Source organism: Nelusetta ayraudi, unplaced genomic scaffold, assembly GCF_046127955.1.
Source record: "Nelusetta ayraudi isolate G7.1 ecotype Tasmania unplaced genomic scaffold, CSIRO-AGI_Nayr_v1 ptg000070l, whole genome shotgun sequence".
Lineage (NCBI taxonomy): Eukaryota > Metazoa > Chordata > Actinopteri > Tetraodontiformes > Monacanthidae > Nelusetta > Nelusetta ayraudi.
Window position 1 is genome coordinate 2,107,501 of NW_027466120.1, and position 25,516 is coordinate 2,133,016.

General features: G+C 51.4%; 1 protein-coding gene across 6 annotated transcripts in view; it reads right to left on the bottom strand.

Moving 5' to 3' along the window:
- casz1 (castor zinc finger 1) overlaps positions 1–25,516 on the bottom strand; it is a 175,142-nt gene that overhangs the window by 20,872 nt on the left and 128,754 nt on the right. For 5 of the 6 annotated variants that reach the window (XM_076041835.1, XM_076041834.1, XM_076041831.1 and 2 more), the window contains 4 exons: positions 13,629–14,180; positions 6,999–7,893; positions 5,200–5,265; positions 2,044–2,134 (listed from right to left, as the gene is read on the bottom strand). In XM_076041835.1, the coding sequence (XP_075897950.1) occupies positions 2,044–2,134; positions 5,200–5,265; positions 6,999–7,893; positions 13,629–14,136 (1,560 nt within the window). In that variant the 5' untranslated portion in view covers positions 14,137–14,180. The remainder of the gene's footprint in view (positions 1–2,043; positions 2,135–5,199; positions 5,266–6,998; positions 7,894–13,628; positions 14,181–25,516) is intronic. The other variant, XM_076041832.1, reaches the window with a different exon arrangement.

The window sequence follows — 25,516 nt, forward strand, 5'->3', positions numbered from 1 at the left end:
GCGCACACGCTCGGAAAAAAAAAATAAATAAAAAAAATAGCTGAGATCTCACCCAGCTGTTCATTCCTCTCTCCTGGCTTGTTTCCCACTGCATATTTAGATATTAAAAAATAAAAAAAATAAATAAACGTACGCGGGGGCAAAACACTTTGCCGGGAATTTTAATCTAATTGATGAATGACTCGAATTTGCAGCTTTCGGAATTATTCTCCTGAAATTTCACCTGCTTCCTGCCATCCGGGCAGTGAGTGATGACCGGAAAAAAAGGTGAACTGTGGTCACCGTACATTCGATCCATCACGCCAATCCAAAATAGGCCCGAGGATCGGAGGGAGAGAGAGAGAGAGAGGGAGAGAGAGTGAGAGAGTGAGAGAGAGCTGACCGGGAGAAAGATCTCATTTTCAGCGGCGTGGCGACGGAGGTTGGGAGCCACTCGCGACATTTATTTTAGGATTCCCACCAGTGTGGCGAGATGCAGACTGTCGCTGGTGCACAGGCCCATGAAAGGAGAAGGTGAGGACTCAGCCAATGGGCCCCAGGCTGGCACCGCCGGGATAATATTCCAGGAGAGTGTGTCATGTAACATTTCATGAGTTATCGCTCGGAAAGGGAGCCCCGCTCGTCAGCTCACCTTTTTTGTTTTGTTTTTGTTTCTGTTTTTTTCCCTTTCGCGGGGTATTGACATCTTTGGGAGTTTTGGGCTTCCAGTGCGTGTCCGCCTCGTCCTCGCTGGCGGAGAAATGTGGACCCGAGCGTGCAAATTGCCGCGATAACCTGAACTAACGCTCTAAATAACGACGCCAGATGATTTTTTTCCCCCCCTCCATGTCACATTCGACGGCGTGAGACGCTCAGACGGCGACTCGTGCAGAAAATGAAAGCCGGAGGATCCGCCATGCCCCCCCCACTACCACCCCCCCACCACCCCCTCGACACAAACAATATTTATCAGGCAGTAATCTCCCCTGATTGGGAGCAGACACAAGAGATTACGGCTGAAGATGGCTTCATTCTCAGAGAAAAAGAAAAAAAAAAAATTGTCTCGGGGAAAGGAAGGAAAAGAAAAACAGCGGTTCTGGCTTTGTTTGTGAGAACCGCTCACAAAGCCGTCTCTCTCAGGCCATATGCTGCGGAAAAACACGGTGCCGCCGCTGCCGAATCCGCTCTGGGTTTTTCTACCCTTCCTCTCCTTCCCCGCGCCGTACACGGCAGCTCCTGGGAGCGGGACAAGATTAATAACATGAGAGGGGGATTAAAGGCAGGCCCCCAGTTGGTGGCAGATGTCTTTTGGAGGCGGAACACATAGATCCAGCCATATTTCAAGCATATTTATAATTAACCCCTGTGATAAAAGGCCAACTGTCACCGACCAACTGCGCCTGGAAGACGCCTGGCGAAGAAGGAGCGGGTGGAGGAGGAGGAGGAGGAGGAGGGGGGAAGAAAAAGCCGAGCGGATGTAGACAGTGGGCTGGTGGTGGTGGTTGGGGTGGTGGTGGTGGTGGTGGTGGTGGTGGTGGTGGTGGGGGATGATAAAACCAAAAGGTCGAAAACTTTTCATGAGCAGAGAATCAAAAGTGGCTGGGCGTGGCCAGAGAAACATGACACAATGGCGTGTTTGTACATCTGTCGCTGGCTTTGTCCACAGAAAATTCCCTTTGAGACTCGGAACTGCGATTGAACTCTTAAAGGTGCCGTGTTTTGCCAATATTTCACAAGAAAACACACCAGTTACCTCTGTTTCTGCTCAACCGTTCAATACGTTCAAAACATTTCTGGAAATCAACCCTTCATGATGTCACAAAGGGAGCAGATACCTCTGTGATAGCTCTGCTAAACCTGCTCCCACTGTGCTTTACGGCCTCCTTATCCCCTCCAGACATGAGGAAGGCCTAACAAAGCACCAGTTTTAGCAGGAAGTTAAGACCGGTTGCAAACAGAGGGCTAAGTATGCCAATTAGTGAGGTTTTTCTTTTTTCTTTAGACAAATCATCACGCGAGGCCGCGCCACTGAAGTCCAGCGGTGGTGAAGGTGCTGGCGCTCACCTGGTAGTTGCACTCGGGGTCCATGCAGTGGTAATGCTCTCGGTACTGGTAGGCACAGTGCACGTGTCCACAGTGCTGACTTCCAGAGAACCTAAAGGGTGGAAATATTTAAAAAATAAAATAAAATAAAACAGCGCTGCAGAAAACACTTTCAACAATTACACATTCCAACAGCCGCCCGGCGCACTGAATTAAAAGCAACATCAAGCGATGCGGGAAACACATCAGAGCTTATCGCGCGCGGAACAGTCGGCGGGATGAAAAAGCTCAATGATGAAGCGGCACGGAAAAGATGTTAAAGAGTGATTCAGAAATAATCAACGGCAAATCAGGGGCGATTAGCGAGGGGGGCCGGGGGGGGCATAATTTGAGGTTTGGGTGAGGGGGGGCGGGGGGAGGAGCGGCAATACCAAAAAAAAGAAAAGGGGGGAAAAACAGGTGAAAGGCGTTTTCAAAGGCGTTGAGCTCGCCGGCCTCACCTTCAAAGTGGCGCCGCTCGCTCACTTACTCGCTCACTCGCTCACTCGCACCTCGGCAGAAAAACCTTGGAAGCGACTCGTGCTTTTCCACGCCGCCGCGGCAATTTACCCGTCTGTCACACCAATTCCAGCACGAATTAGCTCCATTTATTTCCAAAGCAGCCGTAAGAGACACTTATTACACTGAAACCCCCTTTCCCTCGACACGCATACATAAAACCCACTCAAGGAGCGGGGGGGGGGGGGGGGTGAGGGTGAGGAGGTGGAGGGGGGAGAGGGAGGGGGGCTCCACGACTACTTTATTCCTCCGCGCCGCGAGGAAAAAAAAAAAAAAAAGACAGCCCTTGTCGAATCAATGGCGAGTTCTTTCAGGTTAACCACATTTTACTCTGGCGGGATGAGGGGGGTCAGGCGTCCCGAGACGTCCCGTCTCCTGTATTAACCCCCCCCCCCCCCCGCCAGCGCCCACCCTCTGGCTTCCCGTCTGGAGTCAGACCAAGAAGGAAAAAAAAGAACAGGGACTTCCTGCCGCAAAGTGAGGCCTCGCCGACGACTGTTAAAATCCTCCAATTAACAGCGAAAACACACAAATAAACATTTGCACTGCCGCTGCCAAGGACTCCATCTGCTAGCGGCGAGCGGAGCGGCGGCTGGGGGTGCTGGTGGTGCTGGTGGTGTGTGTTTGGGGGGGGGGGGGGGTGACAGGTCTGAACGATTTTTTTTCTTTCTCCCATCCTCTCCTCTTTTGCGTTTTTCCCGCTCGTTAGGATTATCCCAGGGCTGCGTTTACAGATCACTTTGCTGAGTTCATTAAGCTAATTGAACGGCACATCCACCACTCTTTCTTAAGTTGGCTCTGCCTGCCTCTCTCTGTGTGTCTTTACGATGTGTGTGTGTGTGTGTGTGTGTGTGTGTGTGTCTTGAGGATGGTGATGAGGTAGAGGCGGGGCCGGGTGTGTGTGTGTGTGTGTGTGTGTGTACAATTCTTATATATCCCCACACACACACACACACACACACACACACACACACACACACACACACACACACTGTAAAGACCATTAGTGCTTCTCTCTGCTCGTCTTCCACACGCAAACACACGTTTACACCGATGAAGGCACAAAGACACCCCCCCCTCACCTCACCCGCCGCCCCCCCCCCCCCCGACCCCGGGAGAGCGCGGCGGGCCCACCCCTCAGCTCGCTGCCCCATATCACTTTGCCTCTGGACAATTCCCACTTGCCGCGTCAGGGGCCCTAATGGGCCGCTGCTATTGGGCTGCAAGATTAAATATTAATGTTGCCGCCGTACAGAGATTGCGGCGCATCTCCGGTTACAACAGAGGCCCCCGGCATGATCAAAGTGCCGGAGCGGCGTTAGCAGAGGGGAGGGAGGAGGGGAAAAAAACGGGAAAAAACTGCGACTGAGTCGCGGCTCTTTAAAACATTAGACTGCAAACTTTCTTCCCTTTTTTTTTTTTTTCTTCCTTTCCTTCTCCCCTTATTTTACATGAACGTGAGCTCCGGGTACAAGGCGGCTATTAGCGCGCGCTCATCTCGCCCTCCCCCCTGCTTCTGCCTCCCCTCCCGGTGCTACATTTGCCCTTTTTATGAGCCTTCCTCTTCCACCCCCCCACCCCCTCCCCCTCCCCTCTTCCCCTCCTCTTCCCCACCTCTCCTTTTCTACCCTTTCTCTTTCCACCCCTCCCAAGCCCAACACGGAAATTGAAACTGTATCTGGGCTTATCTGCAGCCTCCCCGTGCATCAACTGCCGAGATGTTTAGACAAATTTTATGCATTATGCAGCGCAAATATCAAAACAGTTCTTGGCAGTGCCAGCAGAAGCCTCATTAAAAATTCCTTAATTAAATCTTCTTGCAAAATGTAATCAGTCCAAGGAAGGGGTTTTGTGTGTGTGTGTGTGTGTGTGTGTGTAGAGGATGACGCGTGTGTGCGTACGCCTGTGTGTGTGTGTCAGTGCCAAGGCTTTGATTTGTGCCCTTCATGTTATGGCTTGGAGAAGTAATCATTAACGCCAAAGCCACTTTGGCTTTTCAAATGCTGCCTTTTTTTTTTTTTTTTTTCCTCTCCTCTCTTTTTAAAATGGAATAAACAAACAAGTGATAATCACCTTTCTAGTGTCGGCGCAAAATGAGTCCAGAATGGGGGGGGACATTGTTCCGCGTCCATTGAAAGGACGCCCCCCCCCCCCAATCCCCCCGCCCCTCTCCCACTGATGTTTTTGTCTTTGTTGGTGTGAATGAGTGACTTTTTAGATCAGTCGCTCTCCGCCGTGTTTGGCCGTGAGAAGGCAGAACTCGGGGGGAACCTGGCCCGAGCTGATATCCCCCCCCCCGCCCGTAACAAGAGGCTCTTCGGCACGTTTGAAAGTCGTTTGGTTCCAGTTGTTTCGCACTTTGACTGGGTTGCACGAGCACTGGTGTTCAGCACAGCAACACTGGAGCTGTCGGCCTGACGCAGGTTGTCTTTGGACTCTAGCAGCCAGTTTTCTTGCTACATTTAGACGTGATGGGTAAATGCATCTTCCCACCCTTTTCCGTCCCCTCAGTACATAAAGCAGGGGCTTGGTATTCTAAGGGCCCAAACACAATTCTACAAAAAGAGTTAATCTCCATTATTTTTCTGTCTGGTTGAGGGCGCTGAGTGATCTGCATACCTGGCAATATATTTCTGATAGACGTTGACGTCATCGCTGGGAGGTTTATCTGGTGGCACGCCATTCCTAAAGCAAAGAAAATCACAAAGGAGGCGGGATTAATAGTGAGGCCTGCCAGCCTGCCTCTTTCTTCCCTTTTCTTAATAACAAACTGGCACATTATTTGCTTATGAACCGCTCCCAAAAACTTTGGACCATCAATGTACATTTTCCTGTGGCGTAGCAGCGTTTCCACGCGCACTGGATCGGGGGCTTTGATGCATGTTCTCCGCGGCCAATCAGAGGCAAAGCGCAGGCGCGCGCGGGATCATTAATCTTTCATGGGGGTATTTTGGTGAGTGCTCTTACGCAAATGGGCAAATGGAAGAAAAGCTCTGAATTGGTCTTTTCTAACGAGCTCCGAGGAACCTTCCTGCCTTTCACGCGCCCGTCAGCTCTTTGCTGAGATCAGTTCGGATTCAGATAAAAAAATGAGAAGACTCCAGGGCAAATGAGTTCATGCTGTTTCCAACGCGTTCAAAGATGCTGCTGTCGCTAGCGGTAGCCGCGACACTCGGCTAGTTCCTACGTGTTGCCTTACAGATTTGGCATTTAGCTCCGTGTGAGCGAATTTGCATGAGGGCTGACCAGAGGTCAATCCGGCCTGGAGTGCACAATGCGCCACTTGACATTCGCCCAAACAGCCTTTTTCTCCTCCCAGACTCGACCGGTTAGCCTAGCTCGTAGCGCCTCATGGCGCCACGCCGGGCCAAAGCCCTGGGGGGGAGAGACGGCTGCCTCGGGGCTGAGCTCCGGGAATCTGTGCCTTTGATATGTCCCGACTAACTAGAGACGAGGTCAGAGCCAATCAAACGGATGGTAGTGCACACGACGTAAGTCTGGCTCCCCAAACCCCTCGTTTGCCTCCTTCAAAGTGCACTCGTCAGGCGGTGTGCAGTCGGCCCCTGCGCCTCCCCGCGAGCTTCGCCGTGGCTCCAAAGTAATTAAAGGGAGAGTTGTTACACCCTAGCCAAACTAAAGAAGCCAGTCACTTTGCGATGACTGTGCTAAATCAGTCTCCACGGTGTGCTACGGCGAGTAAACACTCGGCGTGCCTTCGCAACTCATCACCGAGTGGATCTATTGGGCGCCATGCACTGGTTCACACTGCACTCCTGTCGGCTTCTGTGGAGGTAGCAATTACCTTTGCGTTAAGCTAACCGACTCACAGTAGCCGTTAAGTGTATGCGAGCTTAACATTAGGTCCACGGAGCTCCACTGGAACTGGGATCTTTTCATTCCGCCCATAAACTTTAAAGTGGATTTTTAATGACAAGTTATGTAATTTATTAGCTAATTTCTTTCTTATTAAATTAACGACTATCTCGCACAATAAATATGAGCTTCCCATATCAAACACATCTACCGTCATGCAGGCAAAGGCCCTAATTTGTGGCTCTGCTGTCCAGAACTTTTTCTTCTTCTTCTTTTTTTTTTTTTTTTAACTTTTAAAGGCCCAAGTTTTGTGAGTAGCTGATGATCAGAGAGCATATTTTCAACAATTCTAAGTGGTCTTTCCAAGTGAACCAGCTCTTCATGTAAAACTCATTTTAATTGTTACAGAACAACAGCCCTTAAATTCAGATTTTTATATATGTATATATATATATATATATATATATATACATATATATATATATATGTATATATATGTATATATAATTTGGTAAAAATATGATAAATCTGTGGCTACGTTTTTTGGGGGATTTTCAGTTTTTTTGGGGGGGTTTGTGCAAATCTTGGACTGTGGAGATACTCACTTAACGGAGGACACGGTGCCGGTGGTGATGGAGTCAGTCTTGGAGAAGCTGGACTTCAGGTAGTCAGTGGTGTTGAAGCTTATTTGTCCTGTCTGGTCCATGGTGAGTCCCGGGGCGATGCTGGCCCCTGCTGCGCCTCCAGCGGGGACGCCAGGAACCCCGGGGTTGCCCGGCGCACTGGCCAGGACGTTGGGCATCAGCGAGGCCTCGGGAGTCCCAGGCATCAGCTTCTGGATGGTTCTGACGTCGTACTTGGAGGGGCGGCCCACTTTTCCAGTCTTGAAGGCGATGGCTCCGCCCATGTCAGGGTTCCCCTCGCCGGGCTTGAAGAGGTGGAGGAACTTGACGTTCTCCAAGTCGTACTTGGACGGGCGCTTATAGTTGCTGCCGTTCTGCTGCAGACTCTCGCCCATCTTCAGCTTCTGGATGAAGAAGTCGTACTTGGAGGCTCGCGAGGCCATGTTCTGGATGTGGGAGGGGTTGGCCGGCTGGGAGGGGCCCAGCTGAGGTCCACCCGCCGATTTGTGGTCCAGGGCGGTGGGGTATATCTGCGCCTCAGAGCCCGGGAGGCCCCCGGAGGTCTGCAGCATGGTGGCGCTAGTGTCTTGGGTCAGTTTTGAGTTGAGGTCGTCTGGTTTGGGTGGGGAAGCGTGCATGGGCCAGGGCAGCGTCTCCCCGGCCTTCAGCTTGCGGATGTACTCTTCGTACTTGGAGAAGCGGGCGCGCCGCGAGGCCTCCTCGCTGAGGGATGAGGCGTCTGAGGTAGCGGCTTTCAGCTTCTCAAAGCTGATCTTCTTGGTCAGCTCATCCCTTACCTGCTGGTCGTCGTAGCCGAACATTCCCAGGAATTCGTTCATGGTGTTGGCTGCATAGTCTCGCAGGGCGGACGCCTCTCCTGCACGGAGAAGACGAGGACAAAAAAAAACATGCGACGGTGAGGTTTTTGAAAGCAAAAAAAAAAGGGCTGTGAGGGTTTTCGAGAGCTTTTCTGACACTTTCGTCGCCAGAGTCTGACATTTACCGGCGCCGCGGCTCTCAGTCACCGCACTAAATGGCTTCGCGCCGCTTTGTATCGACAGGTGCTCGGGGGACACGTGTTTCACTGTTTATGACAATTATTCATTTGTTGGGCACATACATTAGGGGAAAAAACGGTCTAATCTGGCAAATTAGTTTTGTGTTACAAATGGAAAATACACTCTGTCAGCCCAGTTAATGAAACAATTCTCCAGCACCTTTTTAGACAAACGTCCTATTAACGTTATGTTAATTAAAGGCCGCTAAGCTACTGGAACTGCTGCATTATATTCTATCTATTTATCTAAACAATAAATGTTTATAATTGATGTCAGGGCTTGTTGCCTTTCAGAGCCGTGGCAGATTTAACAACAGGAAAAGTGTTTCTGCGCTGCAGTGCACCAGCATCATGTGGACACGCGTGTCTGCGTGCGGGCGCTTCTACAAACAGGCAGTCTGAGGCGATGCTCTTCCTGTTTTGTTGCACCAGAAGTCAAGACCTGCACATTCTGCGGATGATGTACCTGAGGATACACAAAAGAAGCAAACTGCCTTTCATCTTCTCTATCGAGTTGCTCGAGCACAAACACCATCATCCGGCTGCTGGAGCCATGGTGAGAAATGAGTTGATGTTACAATTTAAATTAAAAAAAGAAGAAAATTTCAAGGTGAACATTTCTAGAAGTGAATTTTGTTTTAAAGTCTGTCAGATGCACAGTGTATATATTTGTCTCAAGGTTTAGCGGGAAAGTCTGTTTTTTTTGTAACTGCAAACAAGCAAAAATAAAAAGTTGCAGAATTCCCGCAAAAAAAAGAAGATTTTTTTTAATTGAACCAGTTACTGTGTCACCTTGAAGAGACAGAGCAAAAAAAAACAAAAAAAACAACAAATCTGTCCCTCCTTCCACCTTTTTACACATTTGTGAACTGAAACATCACTTTCATTTTAAGAGTCCATTAAACTGGACAACTTCCCCAAGGACATGGGCGAAATACAGTCAATGTATAGCTTAATTGCATTATACGGGGATTAATTCTGGCCCATTAACTCCTCTGCCAGGTTAGTGCAGCGGTCGGAAAAGTGAGAGGGGGGAAAAGGGAAAGCGATCCGGCCAGAAGTCGAAGTCAACGTCAACCGTCTCGTCTTCACGCGGCGGGAGAAGAGCGGACGCGCTAGCGACGTTAGCGAACGATCATTCCGCCTGAAGGCTTTTTGGCCCTCTCGGCTTCCCCTTGGCACAGTGACAGGCGGGGCGGTTCTTTAAGAGATTTCTTCAACAGCACAGATGGGCCGGCCAGAGATACCCCACCCCCACTCTGCTGTAATTAATACACAAATATTTCTCCTCTTGTCTCAGATTTCTCACTTATTGCAAAATCAGTAGCCGTGCCCTGGTTTTCACATCCCCTGTAAAATAATCCCCAGATCTGCAACCCCCCCCGTATCTTCTGGACGGGAGGCTCGAGATAAATTGAAGAGAGAGTATCGTAGGAAATACCTGGCCAATTTGTTACGGCTGGGGTTTTTTTTCACCGAGGTCGCTCACACGGCCTGTTTACCGCTCGGGGTCGGCGCAACGAAGAGAAAGAAAGAAACGTCCAGTTAAAATGTAATTTGGCTGAGCAGTCCTCCTCGTTTGATTTAAGTGTTGATAACCTTGGCACTTGGCTGGATTTTTAATTTTTTTTTTTTTTTTACAGGCACGGTGTTTATGGGAGTATCTCAGGTTACGGTAAATCACACAGCTCTAAAGTTAGTGCACGGCCACCGACTCTTATATAAGTTAGAAAATGGAACTGCGCTTAATGAGCAGGAGGAAACATCCGCAGATAAGAGCCGCATTTTAAAATTCAATTGCTTTTTTGGGGGGGTGGAGGAGGGGGGGATTTGTTTTGCAGTAACTGTCTTTAAAATATAAAAAAATGAATCACTTTTATTGGTCAGTTTGGACGGTTGATAATTATCAGAGGAATAGTGGCTGCTCATATCACTGGACTGGCTGTTTTTCTGTTCAAATTCTACTTGCTGAGGATGTGTTCATCCCCCTCTCTGGAGAGGTGGGAAAAAAAGGAAAAAGCTTGTGAGCTCATGAGCCGGGGCGGTGTGACGACGAGCTATCAAGCCAAGGCAAATGATTGGACTTGAAGGGATTATGACTGGGACTGACGGCAGATAACCTTTCTGAAACACCATGTAAATGAGTTTTCTACTCCAGCCCTATCTGGCTCCCTCTAAACGATGCAATGTGACACCGTGAGGGAGACCAAGTGTAGGGGAGCGCTGGTTGGGCCTGGACCAGCGCAGAAACTGATGCCACCCACATTAAAAAAAAAGAAGAGAGAGCGAAAGAGAAGAAGGAGGAAAACGGAAAGGAAGAAGTTCCCCCTCCTCCTCCTCCTGCTCTTCTTTCTCCTCCTCCCTAGTTCCTGACACACTTTCCTCTCACTGTTACAAAACTGCTGCAGAAATAAAAAAAAACAAAAACTCCGACACATGCACACCCGGCCTTGTCTATATTTGAGGCAATTAGGCCGCATTTGCTCTCCCCAGATATGATAACAGATGAGCATTATATCTGCTTTCAGCTGACCAAACATGGCCATCGGTGTGGCACGGCGTCCCAGCACGCAGCGCTGAGAGGCTGAGGTGTCGCTGATGACAAAAGTGCACACGGGGCTTCTAAATATGGACAAATCTACGTTTGGAGTCTCTCGAAAGGGTGTCAGTTTCAGAACAACACGGCACAATGTAAACCACCGGGTCCAAACAAATGACTTAATAATAAGTGGTTTGGGTGAGAGAGAGGAAAAAAAAAAACTCTTTTTTTTTTTTCCTATAAAAAACGGATTCCTTTATACGGAGAAGCGAGTGGGGAGCAGTTTCTTTGAATTAGTTTGTTTTGTCTTCAGTATAAATGGACAGCGGCAGCGCCTTCCTACTAATCAGGGGAGGAGAGAAAAAATAGTTGCTTACAATAAATGACATTTGCTTGAAGTAATTTGACTCAGGAGCGTCAGGCCTCCTTGCTGTTTGCTGGGATAATTAAGCGGGCGGCGAGCAGAGGAGGGCTTTGAAACTGCTCGAAATGAACAATAACCTTTCGCTATGAACCCCGCAAAATGCAAATGGAAGTCCTGGTCAAGGCCGTTTGATCCGTCGCCGCTTTCATACTTTTCGCCGTTTTGTTGTCTCCCATTGACTGGGGTCTCGCCGCCCGAATGTCACATCCAAATTATCTGGGAAAAGTATTGTGGGGGTTCGGCGCTGATAGGGGATCGGCGCGATGCCTCGATGTGAGGAGTTAAATGTTTTGAAGGTCGCAGTTTCTCTCATTGATCTTGCGATGTTTGTTAATTACATTGTCACTGATGTTGTGAGAGATAATTAAGCCACTATGTTTATATGCATAATTACGTGCACTCCGCATCAGCCTTTGAAAGACAGCGGCGAGAGGGAGGCGAGGAGGGGCGAGGCGAGGCGGGGGAGGCGAAGCGAGGGGAGAAACGGTTTAATTGTGAGCCGAGCAGAAACGCGGCAATATAGATGCCCTAGTTACAATCAACAAAGAGCAACTCGGTGGGAGGAAAAAAAACAAAACAAAACAAAACAAAACAGTTTACAAAAAAAAAAAAAAACTGACTAAAGAGAAGATTTGCAAGTGATGCAGCGGAGCTCTCCTCAAACACAGCCGGCTTTGTTGCCAGATGTAAAGCAGCAGGGCGACGAGTGGAAGGAGAGAGACACCGAACAACACCAACACCGCTGCATGTTTGCAGACGGGCTGTTTTTTTTTCCCTCTCTCTCTTTCTCTCTCTCTCTCTCTCTCTCTCGCTAAACGGCGGCAAAATAAATAAATGCAAAATGACTAATTTTAACCACAGGGCCCTCCTTTTTTTTTTTTCTTTCTTCTTCTTCCCTTCATTTGCCTCTGAAATGAAACCCTGCTTGTTTTTCTCAGAATCCCCTGGCCCCGATTCGCCGCGTGGCCGGTTTTGCAGTTTGTGAGAAAACAAACAGAAATGTGAAGGTGACGGGGAGAGAGAGAGAAAGAGAGAGAGGGAGAGAGAGAGAGAGAGAGAGAGAGAGAGAGAGAGAGAGAGAGAGAAGAATGAAAAGAAAGACGAGAGAGAGTGTGCACGAACGGCTGAGCTGGATGAGCCGAACCCAGATGAAAGGCCGAAAAAACTGCGAGGTGAGCGTGCACAAAACAAAAGTTGCTGTCACACCGCAACAACCGGTCTGGCCTCCTTGTCGCTGCTGCTGCATTTTGTTTTGTTTTTTTTACCCTCCTCCGTCTGTCTGCGAAGAAGACTTTATCTATTCATACAACCGAGCAACAGCAGTTTTGCCCCTTTCCTCCCCCTCCAACAACCCCCCCCCCCGCCCCCCCCCCTTTTTTTTTTACAGCCCTGTTATTTAGACAGTGTCTCCGGTGCATAGACTCATCACATGCCGAGTCTCAAGGGTCAAACCGTGTGCGGCGGCCGACGTCACCAATCTCAGGCGGCCGTTAACGTGCGCTGCTACTGCTATGACTGTTGGAAGCCTCTGCCAGTTTAATCTATGTGATAATCAGCGTATCATTATCAAAAAGGGAACAACAACAAGCCACAATCAAACAAGGGTTATTATGAGTCAGAGGGAATGTCTGCGTAAAAAAAAAGAAAAGAAAAGAAAAGAAAAAGAAAAAGACAGAAAGAAAGAAAGAAAGAAAGAAAGAAGAAAAGAAAGTTTTGCGTCGACTTCAAATCAAAGGTGTCGAGTCCCGGCGCCGGCTGATCATTTGGCTGTGGAACTGTGGAAAAGGGGGAAATAAATAAAAAATGGAATCCCCGCGCTCCTCCAGGGCGGCCTCCATGTAATAGAGGAGCTCCAAGCAGTGGCTAAGTTTAGTGAGCTTAGAGAAAATCAAAGAGTGGATGTGTAATCCTGGGTGTAATATGAAGCTTAGCCCGGTCTTGCCATGAGCTCTTGGCCCTGCAGCTGCCGGGAGAGAGGACGCGCAGGGCGGCCTTGCCACTGCGCAGCCCGCCGCCGCATTCACCAATTTCTTCATACTGTTAAAACCGCACACTGACAAGTTCCTGTTTTCCCGCCCCCCCCCGCCCCCCCGGACTGAGTTTGTCTTTGGGAGCAATAATGTCACCGGCTATTCATAACGTAACTCTAGAGCGCCTCTGCCCAATAACAGGCACTGTGAGGCTTACGTGGCAAAGTCACCCAGCCTCCATCTAAAACCTTTAGCCCAGACCTGTTAACAGATATGTGGCTTTTTTTTTTCTTTTTTTTTTCCCAAAGGGCAAAATTAGATTTGTTTAGAACGCGGCGCAGTGTGTCATTCCTTCCACCAGGGCGTTGCTCGTTTAAGACGTAAGGAGAAGCGTTTGGCTTTGGCAGGGTGGTGTGTGGCTCTGATGACCTTTGGGTTGTTTTTTTTTTTTTTAAATGTTAACCTCTGAGTGGAGAAGATGAGTGGCTGGTGGCTAGCTGTGCTGCTTCGGCTGGGATTTTTGGGCGAAATAGTGAATTTGCGAGCCATTGCGGAATGAATGAAACTCCAGGCGCAGCCCTGCCGGCTGGCCTCGGACGAGGCCTCTGGCCGGTGAACGTACCTGGGGAGGAGAACGGCGCCTGGCGGGCGGTCTGGCTCTCGCTGGGCGCCATGTAAGCCTCATCTTTGGGGGGCTTGTCCTCGGCGTCCTTGGCTTCGTCCCGGCAGCCGGCGGCGCCCTCGGCCTCTTCCTCCTCGTCGTCGCTGCAGCCCTTGGGCTGCACCATGTATACGCCCTCTGGCGGGCAGTCCTCGTCGGTGCTGACTTTGAGGTCGGGCTCCTGGTCGTCGTCGGTGGCCGGCGGCTCGTCGGCGTACTCGCCGTTGACCCACTTCTCGATGGCCTCGCGCCTCCGCTGGTCCTCCTCCAGGCTCTGGCCGAGGCTCACGCCGTCGGCGAAGGGCGCCTCGCCGCCGCAGTCGTCGTAGTGGGAGCTGCCGCGCTCGCTGTTGTCGGCCGCGCCCGCGTCTCCCTCTGCATTCTGGGAGCTGCTGTCGAACACCACCTGGCGGCTGAGCTTGGCACAGATCGCGTTGAGCTTCAGGCCACCTTTCCTTTTGGCGGCCATCTTGGGTTTTCCTGAGGTCGTTTCAGTGCATAAACTCCTTTCAGCTGGTGGGGACAAGAGCAGAGAGACGCGTCATTGGCGACTGGCCTCGGGTTTTCTGTCGGCTACGGCGGTTTGTTCTTTAAAAAACAAAAAAAAACAAAACAAAAGCAAAGCATCGGCAGCTCCGGTGTCGGCGACACGGCCTGATATTTAACATCGCGGGGAAAAAAACAAGAAAACACCGGCGGCCGCGGCTATAAATAACAGCCAGAGGCCCTTAACAATAACAGCGCGGGACTTGGAAGGACACGCTGAGATACTGTACATATCTTTCCAAGTCACACCTCTTCGGTCAGTTCGGAGTTTGGGTCGGCGGTGGGGGAGGGGCGAGAAGGGAGGCGGGGGGGGGGGGAAAGGAACAAAAAAGACGGGGCTGGATGTGGCAACACAGCCAACAAGATGGAAATCGCCAGCGAGATAAGTATCGGACCAGCCCCCCCCCCTGCCCCCCAGCCTCCCCAACCTCCCGCCCCTCCCCCGGGTGGCGCTACAAGCAGCGAGACACACGGCGGGGCAACGTTATCCTCCACATGACAGCGGGCGCTTCAGACACACTGTGAAATGTTATCTCCGCTCTCACCTCAAGAGGCTGCGGTCCTGCCGCCGCTAAGCCGGGGGAGGGGTTGGCGTTTTGGGGTGGGGGGGTGGGCAGCAGCGTTAGAGCCGTCAGGATGTGGACTTGAGCGCCTGCTTGAACACTTTTCGGGTTTGCGATTCACACTGGTCCTTCCCGCTGCAGCTGCTGCTGCTCTTTTTTTTCTTTTGGGGTCGAACAATAAGCCGTAATGTGTCCGGCCACTTTTTGTTTGTTTGTTTTTTAAAAAAAACTAACGACTCCTCTTACAAGACCCCTGGCTGCAGCCCCCCCACCCCCCCCCACACCGCTCTCCCTCCCCGCCCCCGCCGAACAATGGAAGGGTGATAGAGAGTGCTTTGGGGCAGGAATGGGTGGCATTATTTCAACCCAAGTGGGGCTATCTTTATAACATGTCCTGTGATGAGGCAGGAGCAGCTGCCTGTGGCATTCCACATCCACAGCTGCCTTTTTAGGGCAGAAAATGCTCTCTAGTACCTTAACACTTCCAGAGCCACCAGGGCTTCACCTTCCAAAGGCGCTTCAGCTGTTTTTCCCAATCAAGATTTTCTTTTTTTCTCCCTCTCGCTCCCTCTTTAAATGAGTTGTAAATAAGTTCTCAGAAGCCCAGGGTAAGGTGACCACGACTAGCCGACCGTTCGTGACGTGTGAGAACAGCAACAGAATTATCTCTCTGTGGTCCCCCCCCCCCCACCACTCTCTTCTTATTTGTCAGATTGTAAAAAACTAAACTAAAAAAAAAACAGCGCAACGGTTGAGCCGCTGCCGCATTGAGCCTGCGGCCGAGACGATGCACTTTGGTGGGGAAACAGGAGGAGGGTGGAGGAGGTGGGAGGAAGGTGGGGCGGGGGGGGGGGGGGGGGGGGGAAACAAATAAAGAAGTAAAGCGCGGCGACGAGGGGTAACAAAGTTCTATCTTAAGGACTCAATTCGCTCTCCGTAAGCAGCGAGCGCGAGCCTCTTCATTTTCCCTCGGCCGTAAAGCCAGGCACAATCATGCGCGAGCCGTTGGCGGCATTATGTAAATCACGCCGGCGCAAAACATAAAACCCTGTTTTCATTTTCTTCCCGCAAAGCCGCCGAATCATTAGAGGATATACAATTGCGGGGGTGGGGGTGGGGGGTGGGGTGGGGTGTGTGTGTGTGTGTGGTGGGGGTGTTACGGATCACCCCCGCCGTCTCCAGACAATGCCCCCCCCACCCCCCCCACCCCCCGCCCGCCCCCCAACCTTACACACACAAACACGCACGCACACACACTCACACGCAGATGCTTTCTCAGTTACTGTATTTACATTGCAGGCTTCCTTTCTGAAACAATGACTTGAGGAATTATGTCGTTTCGAGTGGGCCGTAGATCAGCGGCACATTACTGCACAATTTAGCGGCAGACAATTGCGGGCGGGGGGTGAAAGGGTCACCTTTTGAGGGGGGGAAGGGGAGCGGGCAATTTTGAAAGATGGAAAAAAAAAAAAAAAAAGTAAAGGGGGGAATCAGCTGGAAAAACTATTAGGAAGTGGAAGACATAAATTTTGGAGTTGTTATTTTTTTTACCCCCCCCGCCCCCCCGGCAGAAATACTCGACAAAGGAAGATTGAGGTCATTTGGGTGTTGCTGTGGAGGTCACCCCCCCCCCCCCCACCCCCACCCCTTCTGTTTACTGCGCTCACTATTTCATGCTTTAACTACCGATTTCCTTTGCATCGCAATCTGCAGCCCCTTGTAGGAAATGACCTCGACACAGTTGTTTCTTTCCATTAGCCCAGTATTTATGTATGGCTTTCTGTTAACAATGCGGACGGAGCGTGCCAGTGGACGGCCAACAGCTCCTGTGTTTAAGTGTCTGAGCAGGCCTCTTTTCTCAATTATTGGGGGGGGGGGGAATCTGAAGATTTTTCTTAAGGGTGTTTTTCTGGTTTTGTTTGTTGTTTTTATTAAAAAAAAACAACAAAAAAATTTAACAATGTGAGCTCCTGGTGAGGAGCAACATGGCATGCTTGGATGATTTATCAGAGCTGTCCAAACTATTATTTATGCCGAGGCTTTTCTGTCCACAGCGGCAGCTTTTTTTCAGTTTTTTTTTTTCCTTTCGCTGCTGCTGCTGCTGCTGCTGCTGCTGCTGCTGCTTACAATGGGAATTGCTATGGTAACGCTTAAGCTGTTTACCTCAAGTCGTTTGTGTGCATGATAGCGTACAATGAGATAAAATCTGCGGGGACCTACATGAAAGAACAACTTCTCCCTCTGGGACCCCCCCCCCCCCCACACACACACACACACACACACACACACCCCTACCACCACCCAACACCACCTCCCAGAGAGGTCCACTAAGCATTCTGTCTTATTAATGAATATCAGAAAGGAAAAACAACACTGTCACGCGCGTCGGACATTATTTACAGTCTGTTTTAGCCTGGTGTGCTAATTGTCAAGGAGGAGACACCTCGGTAAGCACTGGGAGTCGGGCTGGGGGGACGGGGAGGGGGTGGTCGGACAGGTCTGAATCCGAGCACAACAGCTGAAACTAATTTTTCCTCCTGCTTATGTTAACCGTGACATTATTTTTACTGGAAACAGTGCAGGGCCACAAAGCAGCGCCGTGAATTGTCTGTATAAGGCCAAAACCTGAGGAAAAAAAAAAAGGCCAAGGAAGTATTTTGGATGCGGCTGGAATGGGGGGAGGGGGGGTTGGGTGGATCACTTTTTTTCCCCCCTTCTTCTAATCTTCGGTTAAAAATAAGTGCATCAAAGTAGAGCCGGGCCCTGTTTCTCCTCAGCCGGGCCGAGCCGACAGCTCGCGCACGAGCCTTCTGGCGCCGCCTCGCAGCCCCTGCAGGTCCCGCTGCCGAGCCGCTGTTTGTGTGCCAGAGTGATATCACGGCCAATCAAGTGCTGTTTCCAATCCTAATAACGCTGTTGGAAGTGCATTATTTGGTGCGAACGTGCGCCGACTGCAATCAAGGCAGCGGTGGCGGAAAGTGAGCGCGGGGGAGCGGGAGCTGTTTTTGGGTGAGAGCGGCGGGGTGGGTCAGGTAGGCAGACAGACAGACAGACAGACAGACAGACAGACAGACAGACAGACAAGTCAAGGCGGTGAAGCCTGTGTCTAAAAATCAGGAGTGGAATCAGGTTGTAAGATGTGAAAACTTGAAAATTGGAAGAACTTGACACTATTATCTATTATCACTATTACACACACACACACACACACAGACACACCCCGGCAGACAGCGGCGGCTCCCTGCGGTGTGTGTGTGTGTGTGTGTGTGTGTGTGCGGCGTTGCTATATAAGAGGAGGAGACATTAACCTGTTTAAAGCCAAGGCTCGCGCCTCCGCCTAATCAAACACGGGGCTCGTCGCCGCCGACTCCTGCTGAGCTCCGACATGACTGACACGGGGACACAACCAAAGAAAGTGCCCCAGCGCCCCACCCCCCTCGCCACCTCTCCGCCCTCGTCACCCCCCCCCCTCCCTCCCCCCCTTTTGCAATATCAGGAGTTAATTAATACAAACAGGGTCTGGGAGACGTCTGTTTAGCTCCGGATTACTTTACAATATGCAGCCGAGAGTCGCCGCAGCTCTGTCGAGGTGCCTCCCCCCCCACAACCCCCGACGCTGCCCCCCACCCCTCCACGACGACCTCCCCCCCAGTTATAACTTTATAAACCTTTGGCAGATTAATCGACGAGGCCGCGGCTCCTCGTGCTCAGCTCTGTGACCCCCCGCTGGCCCTCCGGGGAGGCCTGCGTGTAATCAGCTTGCCGGTGTGTGTGTGTGTGTGTGTGTGTGTGTGTGTGTGTGTGTGTGTGGAGGGGGGGCGACAACGGCCGCTGAGCCGCCACGCAGGTAAAACACACGCGGACGCTCTTCTTTTGAAAATGACCAACAAAATTTACGGCTGGCAGGGCAGGAAGTGAGTGTTTCCCTCTTCCTCCTCTTCCTCCTACCCCCCCCCCCCCGCCCACCACCACCACCACCACCACCGGGCCACGGCGCGGAGGGGAGTCAAGCGGAAAGCCACTGATGGACAACCGCGCGGCGACACCCCGGACCCCCAGCATCTGGCCCCTCTCTCGTTTTTTATTACACAAGAATAACAATAAGCAGGTCGCCGACCCCGCCGTGAGATTTCGCCACCGCTTTTTTTCCCTCCCCCCGCAGCCGGCGCCGCCGATGCTGAGAAATTTCCATTTTTCCGCATGCATATTTAATTGAGTTTTGTCCCAGTGGTGCGGAAATGATTTGTTTTTTGCTCTCTGTTCACTTGACTCCTCTTCGGAGTCGCTAACCCTGATTAAGACGTTCCCGTTAATTTCCCAGCGCACACCTTTTTTTTGTGCATTAATGGTTCTGATCGTCTAATTAAAACTTCTCAGCTCGGCTGCTGATCACCGCTCGTTGTGCCTCTGACCTGAAGTTTTAATTGCCGCATCAGAAGCGATAATAATAATTTTGAGGTTCTGATGATTAAAAACAATGCCACTGCCAACTAGTTGATAGATGGGGGGTGGGGGTGGGGCTGGGGCTGGGGTGGGTTGGGGGGGGGGTACATCTGAGGAGAAGTTTATGGAGAGGGGAGGGTTTTTTTTTTTTTTTTTTTAGGGAGACGAGGGCGAAGGCTTCACACTTCCAAGCGGCGAGAAGAGAGGAGGAGCGCAGACTGTTGCAGATGAGAGGGAGGTGTGGAGGAATCTAAGAGCTCTTTGTTGGCTGTTTGACGGCAAAAAAAAAAAAAAAAAAAAAAAAAAACGGGAAGAGACAGAAAAACAGGTTAGACTGTCGGATTTAAAAAAGAAACGAAATCCACCGCAAACACTGATCCACTATCAGCCTCCTCCGCTCGCTCGGCAGGTTGGCCGGGTTTGAAAAAGCGGGGAACGAAAGAGAAAGCGAGAGAGAGGGAGCGATGAAGGCCTTGCGAGCTCGCGAGGAGGCGCGAAGGGGGACAAAAGAGAGAAAGAAAAGAAGCCGCCCTGTCGCCGCAAAACGCCACGGCGGCGAGATGCACCACAGCAGATTAGCGTCAAAACAGGAGGAGTGAGCTGTTAGCGATCTCCCTTTTGATTTTTTTTCTTTCCTAATCTGTGCTTTCACACTGAACTCGGATCAGAAGTGATTCGGGCTTGAAGCGAGTGTGACGGCTTCATGTTTCTGTTCCGCAGCAGGATCAATGCGCAATGTGCACAGCGCACGCATGCACGCCGGTTTCTTTTTTTGTTCCCCTTCCGTGCCCTCTACCCTTCCCCTGTCCCTCTTTCTCTCCCTCGCTCTTCCTCTCTCTCACACACACACACACACACACACACACACACACACACACACACACACACACACACACAAATATTTTATTATTAATCAGTCAGTTGCACATCTGCCCGCTTGTTGTTTTTCCCCCCTCGCTGTCTCCCTCTCTATCAATAAAGCACTTATTGCTTTTAGTCTGGAATGTGACCTTGCGCGCCGTCTTTCTGTGGGTGTCGACCTTGGAGGACCTGTTTGGACTATTACACTTCAGCTCGCTCCGCGGGCTGTTATCAAACGCGCGCTGTCAGCTAAGTGCCACGCAGGCGTCACGCACCGAGACGACGCTGCGGGACGGAAAAGGAGAAAGGAAGAAGAAAAAAAAAGAGAAAAACCCGACGGCCCCCCGGAGGCCTGAAGAAACGTAACGCGGGGTTTCAGAACGCAGACGTTGGGCTCGAGGGCAGAGGAGTTAAAAATCTGAGGACAAATGCGCCCTTCAGCTTGATAGGAAAACAAAAAAACAAAAACAACGACGGCGAGTGTGTTTGATGGTTTCAGAACTCAGGACAAGCAGCCAAAAATGGTCTAAGGGAGGGAGGGAGAAAAAAAAAAAACAAACTGACATGAGTGACAAGAAGCATTGTGACAGCGACGCACCAAAACAGCCAACTTTTATTAAGTTTGCCGCTCAGGGTGATTCGCAGGCTGCGCGGCTAGCTTGTTAAAATTGTACGTCAAATCTGGAATCGCAGCTGGCGCCAGCTGACGACTTCATTTGGAGCACTTATTTCATTGATTTTTTTTTTTCTTTTTTGAGTGTGTGTTAGCGGGAGGCGAGAAAAAGCGTTTAAAAAAGAAAAGAAAAAAAAAAGGAAGTAAACAAATCAGCCGCAGCCGAGCTGCCGAGCTGCAGGGCTGAAGGGCTGCAGGGCAGGATGAGTGAAAAAGAAGAAGAGGGGAGAAAAAAAAAAAAAAATCCCGCATCCTGCAGCTTCCGCTGAAGGTTCGGCCTCCAGAAAGCCAGAGTTGATAAGCCGAAGCGGCGCGCTAAATGAGCGGGTGACCCCCATGGTTGGATATAAGGAAGTGGGGGAGGGAGGGGTTGGCGGGGGGGTCTCAGCAAAGAGCGCCTCTCCAGGGGCCCCACAGCTAATATCTGCACAGATTAACCGCTTCTCTTGTATTTTTGTTGGTCACAGGGATCTCTCCTGGTTGGCTAGCTGGGTGGTGTGTGTGTGTGTGTGCGTGCGTGTGTGTTTTCTCTCCAAACAAAACGATCGGCCCCCTCCAGCCAGCGTCCGTCAGGTCAGCAGGAGCCACCGGGCCGTGTCGTCCGTCGTTATTTTCCCGGCTGCGTTTCAATTTAGTGCAATCTGGGTCCAGGCCGATGCCCCCACACGCGCACAGTGTGTGTCAATTCTCGGGGGTAAACTCAGCACACGCCGCTCCATTAGTTATCAATTAAGTCTGGAAATCTCCACCTGGCTTACACACATGCACGTGCGTGCGTGATCACACACACACACACACACACACACACACACACACACGCGCACACACACACACACACACACACACACACACACACACACACACACTCAGGCGACAGCAGAACCGCACGCTCAGCCTCCCTCCCGACAGGAAGGCGAACTGAGCGTGAGACCACTGCGTGTGTGTGTGTGTGCGTGCGTGCGTGCGTGCGTGCACGAGTGTCCATGCGGGTGGCACTCAGCGTCCAGGAGGTTAACCTTGATATGAGGCCCTGTCAGGCCAGATAATGTCAATCAATGCCAGGCCCTCGCCAGATAACCCCTTCACGCCAAGCCTAAAAAGCAAAAGCTGTTTAGATCTTTGGACATGCCCCCTTTCACCAGCATATGAGCTGCATTAGGAGGAAATGAGCTGTGGCATTTCTTTAATAGGACTCTTAAGGCATTTTGACAGCGTGCACGGCGCTGAGGAGGAGGAGGAGGAGGAGGAGGAGGAGGAGGAGGAGGCGGGAAGGAGAAGGAGAAGGAGAAGGAGAAGGAGAAGGAGAAGGAGAAGGAGAGACGGCGGTGCTGACGAAGCCTCCTCACACCAGGCGGCTGGAGTTCTGACGGGCCGAGCCGCGACGCTGAGGAGTGGAGGAGAGGAAAAGACAAGCAGGGAGGGGAGGGGGAGGGAGAGGGGGAAGGAAAAAGAAGGGGCGGACCTTCCCCTTCCTCTCACTCAAGCTCCCGGGAACTTCTTAATTGATTTCCAAGGTTACGCTCCAGATTTGTTTCTCAGACGCCAGTCGACGTTTTTCAGGCCATTTTTCCGAAATTCACTTCCGGAAGAGTCCCCCCCCCCGCGCCCCCCCTCTCCTCCTCCGCTCTCCTTGGAAGGAAGGAAAGAGGTGACATTTACCCCTTCGACCTCCCCCGTGAAAAAAAAAGCGGAGCAAAAGAAAGCCTGTGTTTCCAGACAGGATGCTCAGGACGCCGCTGACAACATCGATCCCTGGCTACCATTAAAAAATTTTCTCTGCCTGACAGACTTTTCCTCTTTTGGACTTTACGCGCTGCAGAATGAATCACAGGTGCCTGTTAAAATGTCAACCTGGGGCTGGAGTCCCCACCTGCTGCACACACACACACATGAAAGAGAGAGACCTACTCTCCGCTAAATACTACCAACTTCTCCTTCTCCTTCTTTTTCTTTTTCTTTTTCTTCTCGGTATTTCTTTTTCCAAAATCAGGTGCTGCGACGCTCCGGCGCCGCGTCTGCTTCGTCGGGGCGCGCCATTAAATTTTGATCAAAACGCACTCTTGGCTGGGCTGAGAGAGGAAGCGACGAGAAGAACGAGTCTTCCTGCCGCCGCGATTTGCATTTTCTGGAGCCTGTGGCTGCAAGTCGGCTGCCAGAACTTGGGTTTAACTTTCCTAATGAGCAGGATGACGAAGGCAATCAGTTTGATAAAAAAAAAAAAAAAAAGTCATATGGTGCGGTTGTGTGTGTGTGTGTGTGTCCATGTTGGCGGGTGGGATAGTGCACGGTGAGCAGGGCCAGTAGCTGGAGGCCTCATCAGGGGCGACGTGTTGCGGGTCAAATTCGCGCAGTTGAAACGTTCATGTCACAATTTCTCTACGCGGCGAAATGAAAACTGAAGGGCTCACGCTGTCAGGGGACACTGCTGCCAAAGGTTCAAAGCGGTGGTGGAACTAAACGTTGCACTTTTCAGCTAAAACGGGAACCTGCGCTGCCGCCGAATCCCATAAAACGAGCTGGCGACGGCAAACTGACTCGGAGGAGGAAAAAAACAAGAAAACAAAACAAAACAAAAAAAACGGGAATGTTGAAACAAGCGAAAGCCGCTCGACGTGACGGGCGGCGGGAGACAAACGCGTCTATTTCGGGGCGTCGGCGTACGAAAGGAAGTCGCGCCGCCGCCAAGTTGACTCAAACAAACAAATTTGCTTTTGATAAAAACCACAGCCGCTGCTTTTGCATTCGACAACCAGGCCCACGAACACGTCGCCGTGTTTGTCGAGAAAGAGCTGCTCGCTAAATTGCGTCGGTTCCAAACGTCACTTCTTTTATTTTTTTTTAGTTGGGGAAAAAAAAAAAAAAAAAAAAATCCCTCAGAAGCCGACGCCGCTCACGCCAACATTCCCCGCGTTGCCGCTCCTCCGACATTAATATTCCTCTTATTATTATTTTAAAGTGAAAACGGATACTCTGTTGAAGTGCAAATCTGATGAATTACGGGAGCAGATTGCCGCCATTAATTATTAACCGCTATTTTATAAATATTCAGGTCTGTCATGCATCTAATAATGAACGCTTTAGAGGAGGTTACTTCCCGTGCGCATCCTAACGTGTCAGAAATATCACTTTTAATCACGCTCGCGTCAGCCAGCCACCGGGTTTGAACCTGCCGCTAAAAAAAGAAAAATGGAACAAAAAAAAAAAAAAAAAGCGAGAGAGTCGCTCTCCTGCTCGCTCGGCCCGCTGCCGAGTCCGCCACCACCTTCCGCTTCCGCCGTCCGGGTTCCGGCTGAAAGTGGAGCCGACCCCCGAACACCTTGTTTGTCTTTTCTTTTCTTCTTTTTCCCAGCGCCGCCGCCGTCGCATTTCTTATTGTGGTAATTTGAATGGGGGGAATAATGCATCGGCAGCACTCTACCCTTCTGGACACACCTAGTCCCAGCGCTGCCGCTGCCATATGCCGCCTTGATACATATTCATATCTCGCTCGCTCGCCCACCCTCTCTCTCTCTCGCCGAGCGTTGGTGCGCAATGAGGCTTAAATGAGAGTCTCCAAAACTTCAAATGGGGAGGAGGAGGAAGAAAAGGGGGGAAGGCGAGCACAAAGAAAAGTTGGACCGCGAACTCCCCCCACCCGACTCCCCCACCCCCACCCTCCCCACGCCTCCCTCGGCCTCCTTTATTTCTCTCCTCCTTTCTTCTATAGATGGTCGACGGAGGAGCGGCGGCCTTTTGAAGGAGGCCCCAGCGTCAGGCCTGTCAGGTGGGGCCGCCCGGGGGTCTTCTATACCTGGCGGGGCGAGCGGAGTCGCGACCTCGGCGCTCCCCCCTGGCTCCGACCCCCCCGCCCTCCATCCCCGCAGCGCGTGCGGAACATATGCCGCGGTGCGAGGCCGACAGAGACGCGGCGCTGGCGGTGAAGCCCTGAGATTAACGCTGTCAGGGCTCCAGCGAAACCCCGTCATTATCTGCCAGCGCACGGGGGGCTTCCTCCTCCTCCTCCTCCTCCTCCTCCACTGTCCTCGCCACCGCCGCTCCACCGTGGAGGTGGTAATTACAAAAAGCTTGCGCTCCTCCGGCTTCCTCCCCGCCGCTCAGACTTTCCTCTGGCCGAGCGATATTTTATCAGGCAGTTTGATGCTCCGTCCCGTGGTCCTCCCCCGACAATCAAGATGTTGGTGGATCGCTCGCTCCCGCGCCGCTATACGTAGCGTGTTGTACAGGCGGCGGGATCACAGAGAGGAAGAGAGAGACGCTCCCTTGTGCGCTGCGTTTTACAGCGCCAACAACGCCCTCACCGCTCGCCTTTCTTCTGGCGGCTCCCCGCGGAGCCGCCGCCGTTATCAAAGGTGATGGCTTGCCCGGGCACATCTTCTCAAACGTCTTCCTCAGCCAGCCATCTCCCGGGCCGCTCACGGCGAAACGTCACTCATGGGAAGCCCGGGAAGAATTGATGGCGAGATCAAAAAGAGATGGAAGGACGGCGAGGAGATGTGGGAAGAGGAAGAGGAAGAAGAAAGAGAAGAAGAAGAAGGATGTCGTCCTCCTCCTCCTCCTCCTCCTCCTCCTCCCCTCCGCTCTCGCCACTGAGAATCATCCGGGGGCCAACCCCTCCGAGCAGAGGGCCCCTGCGTTTGGAGAACGCAAATACAACAAAACGTCAGGTGCAGCCGCGAGACATCAAAATGGGCAAATTTGACTTCAGAGGGCCTTCAGATGCTGGAGGAGCCCAGAGAACAGAAGGGAGCAGCAGGCTGCTAACA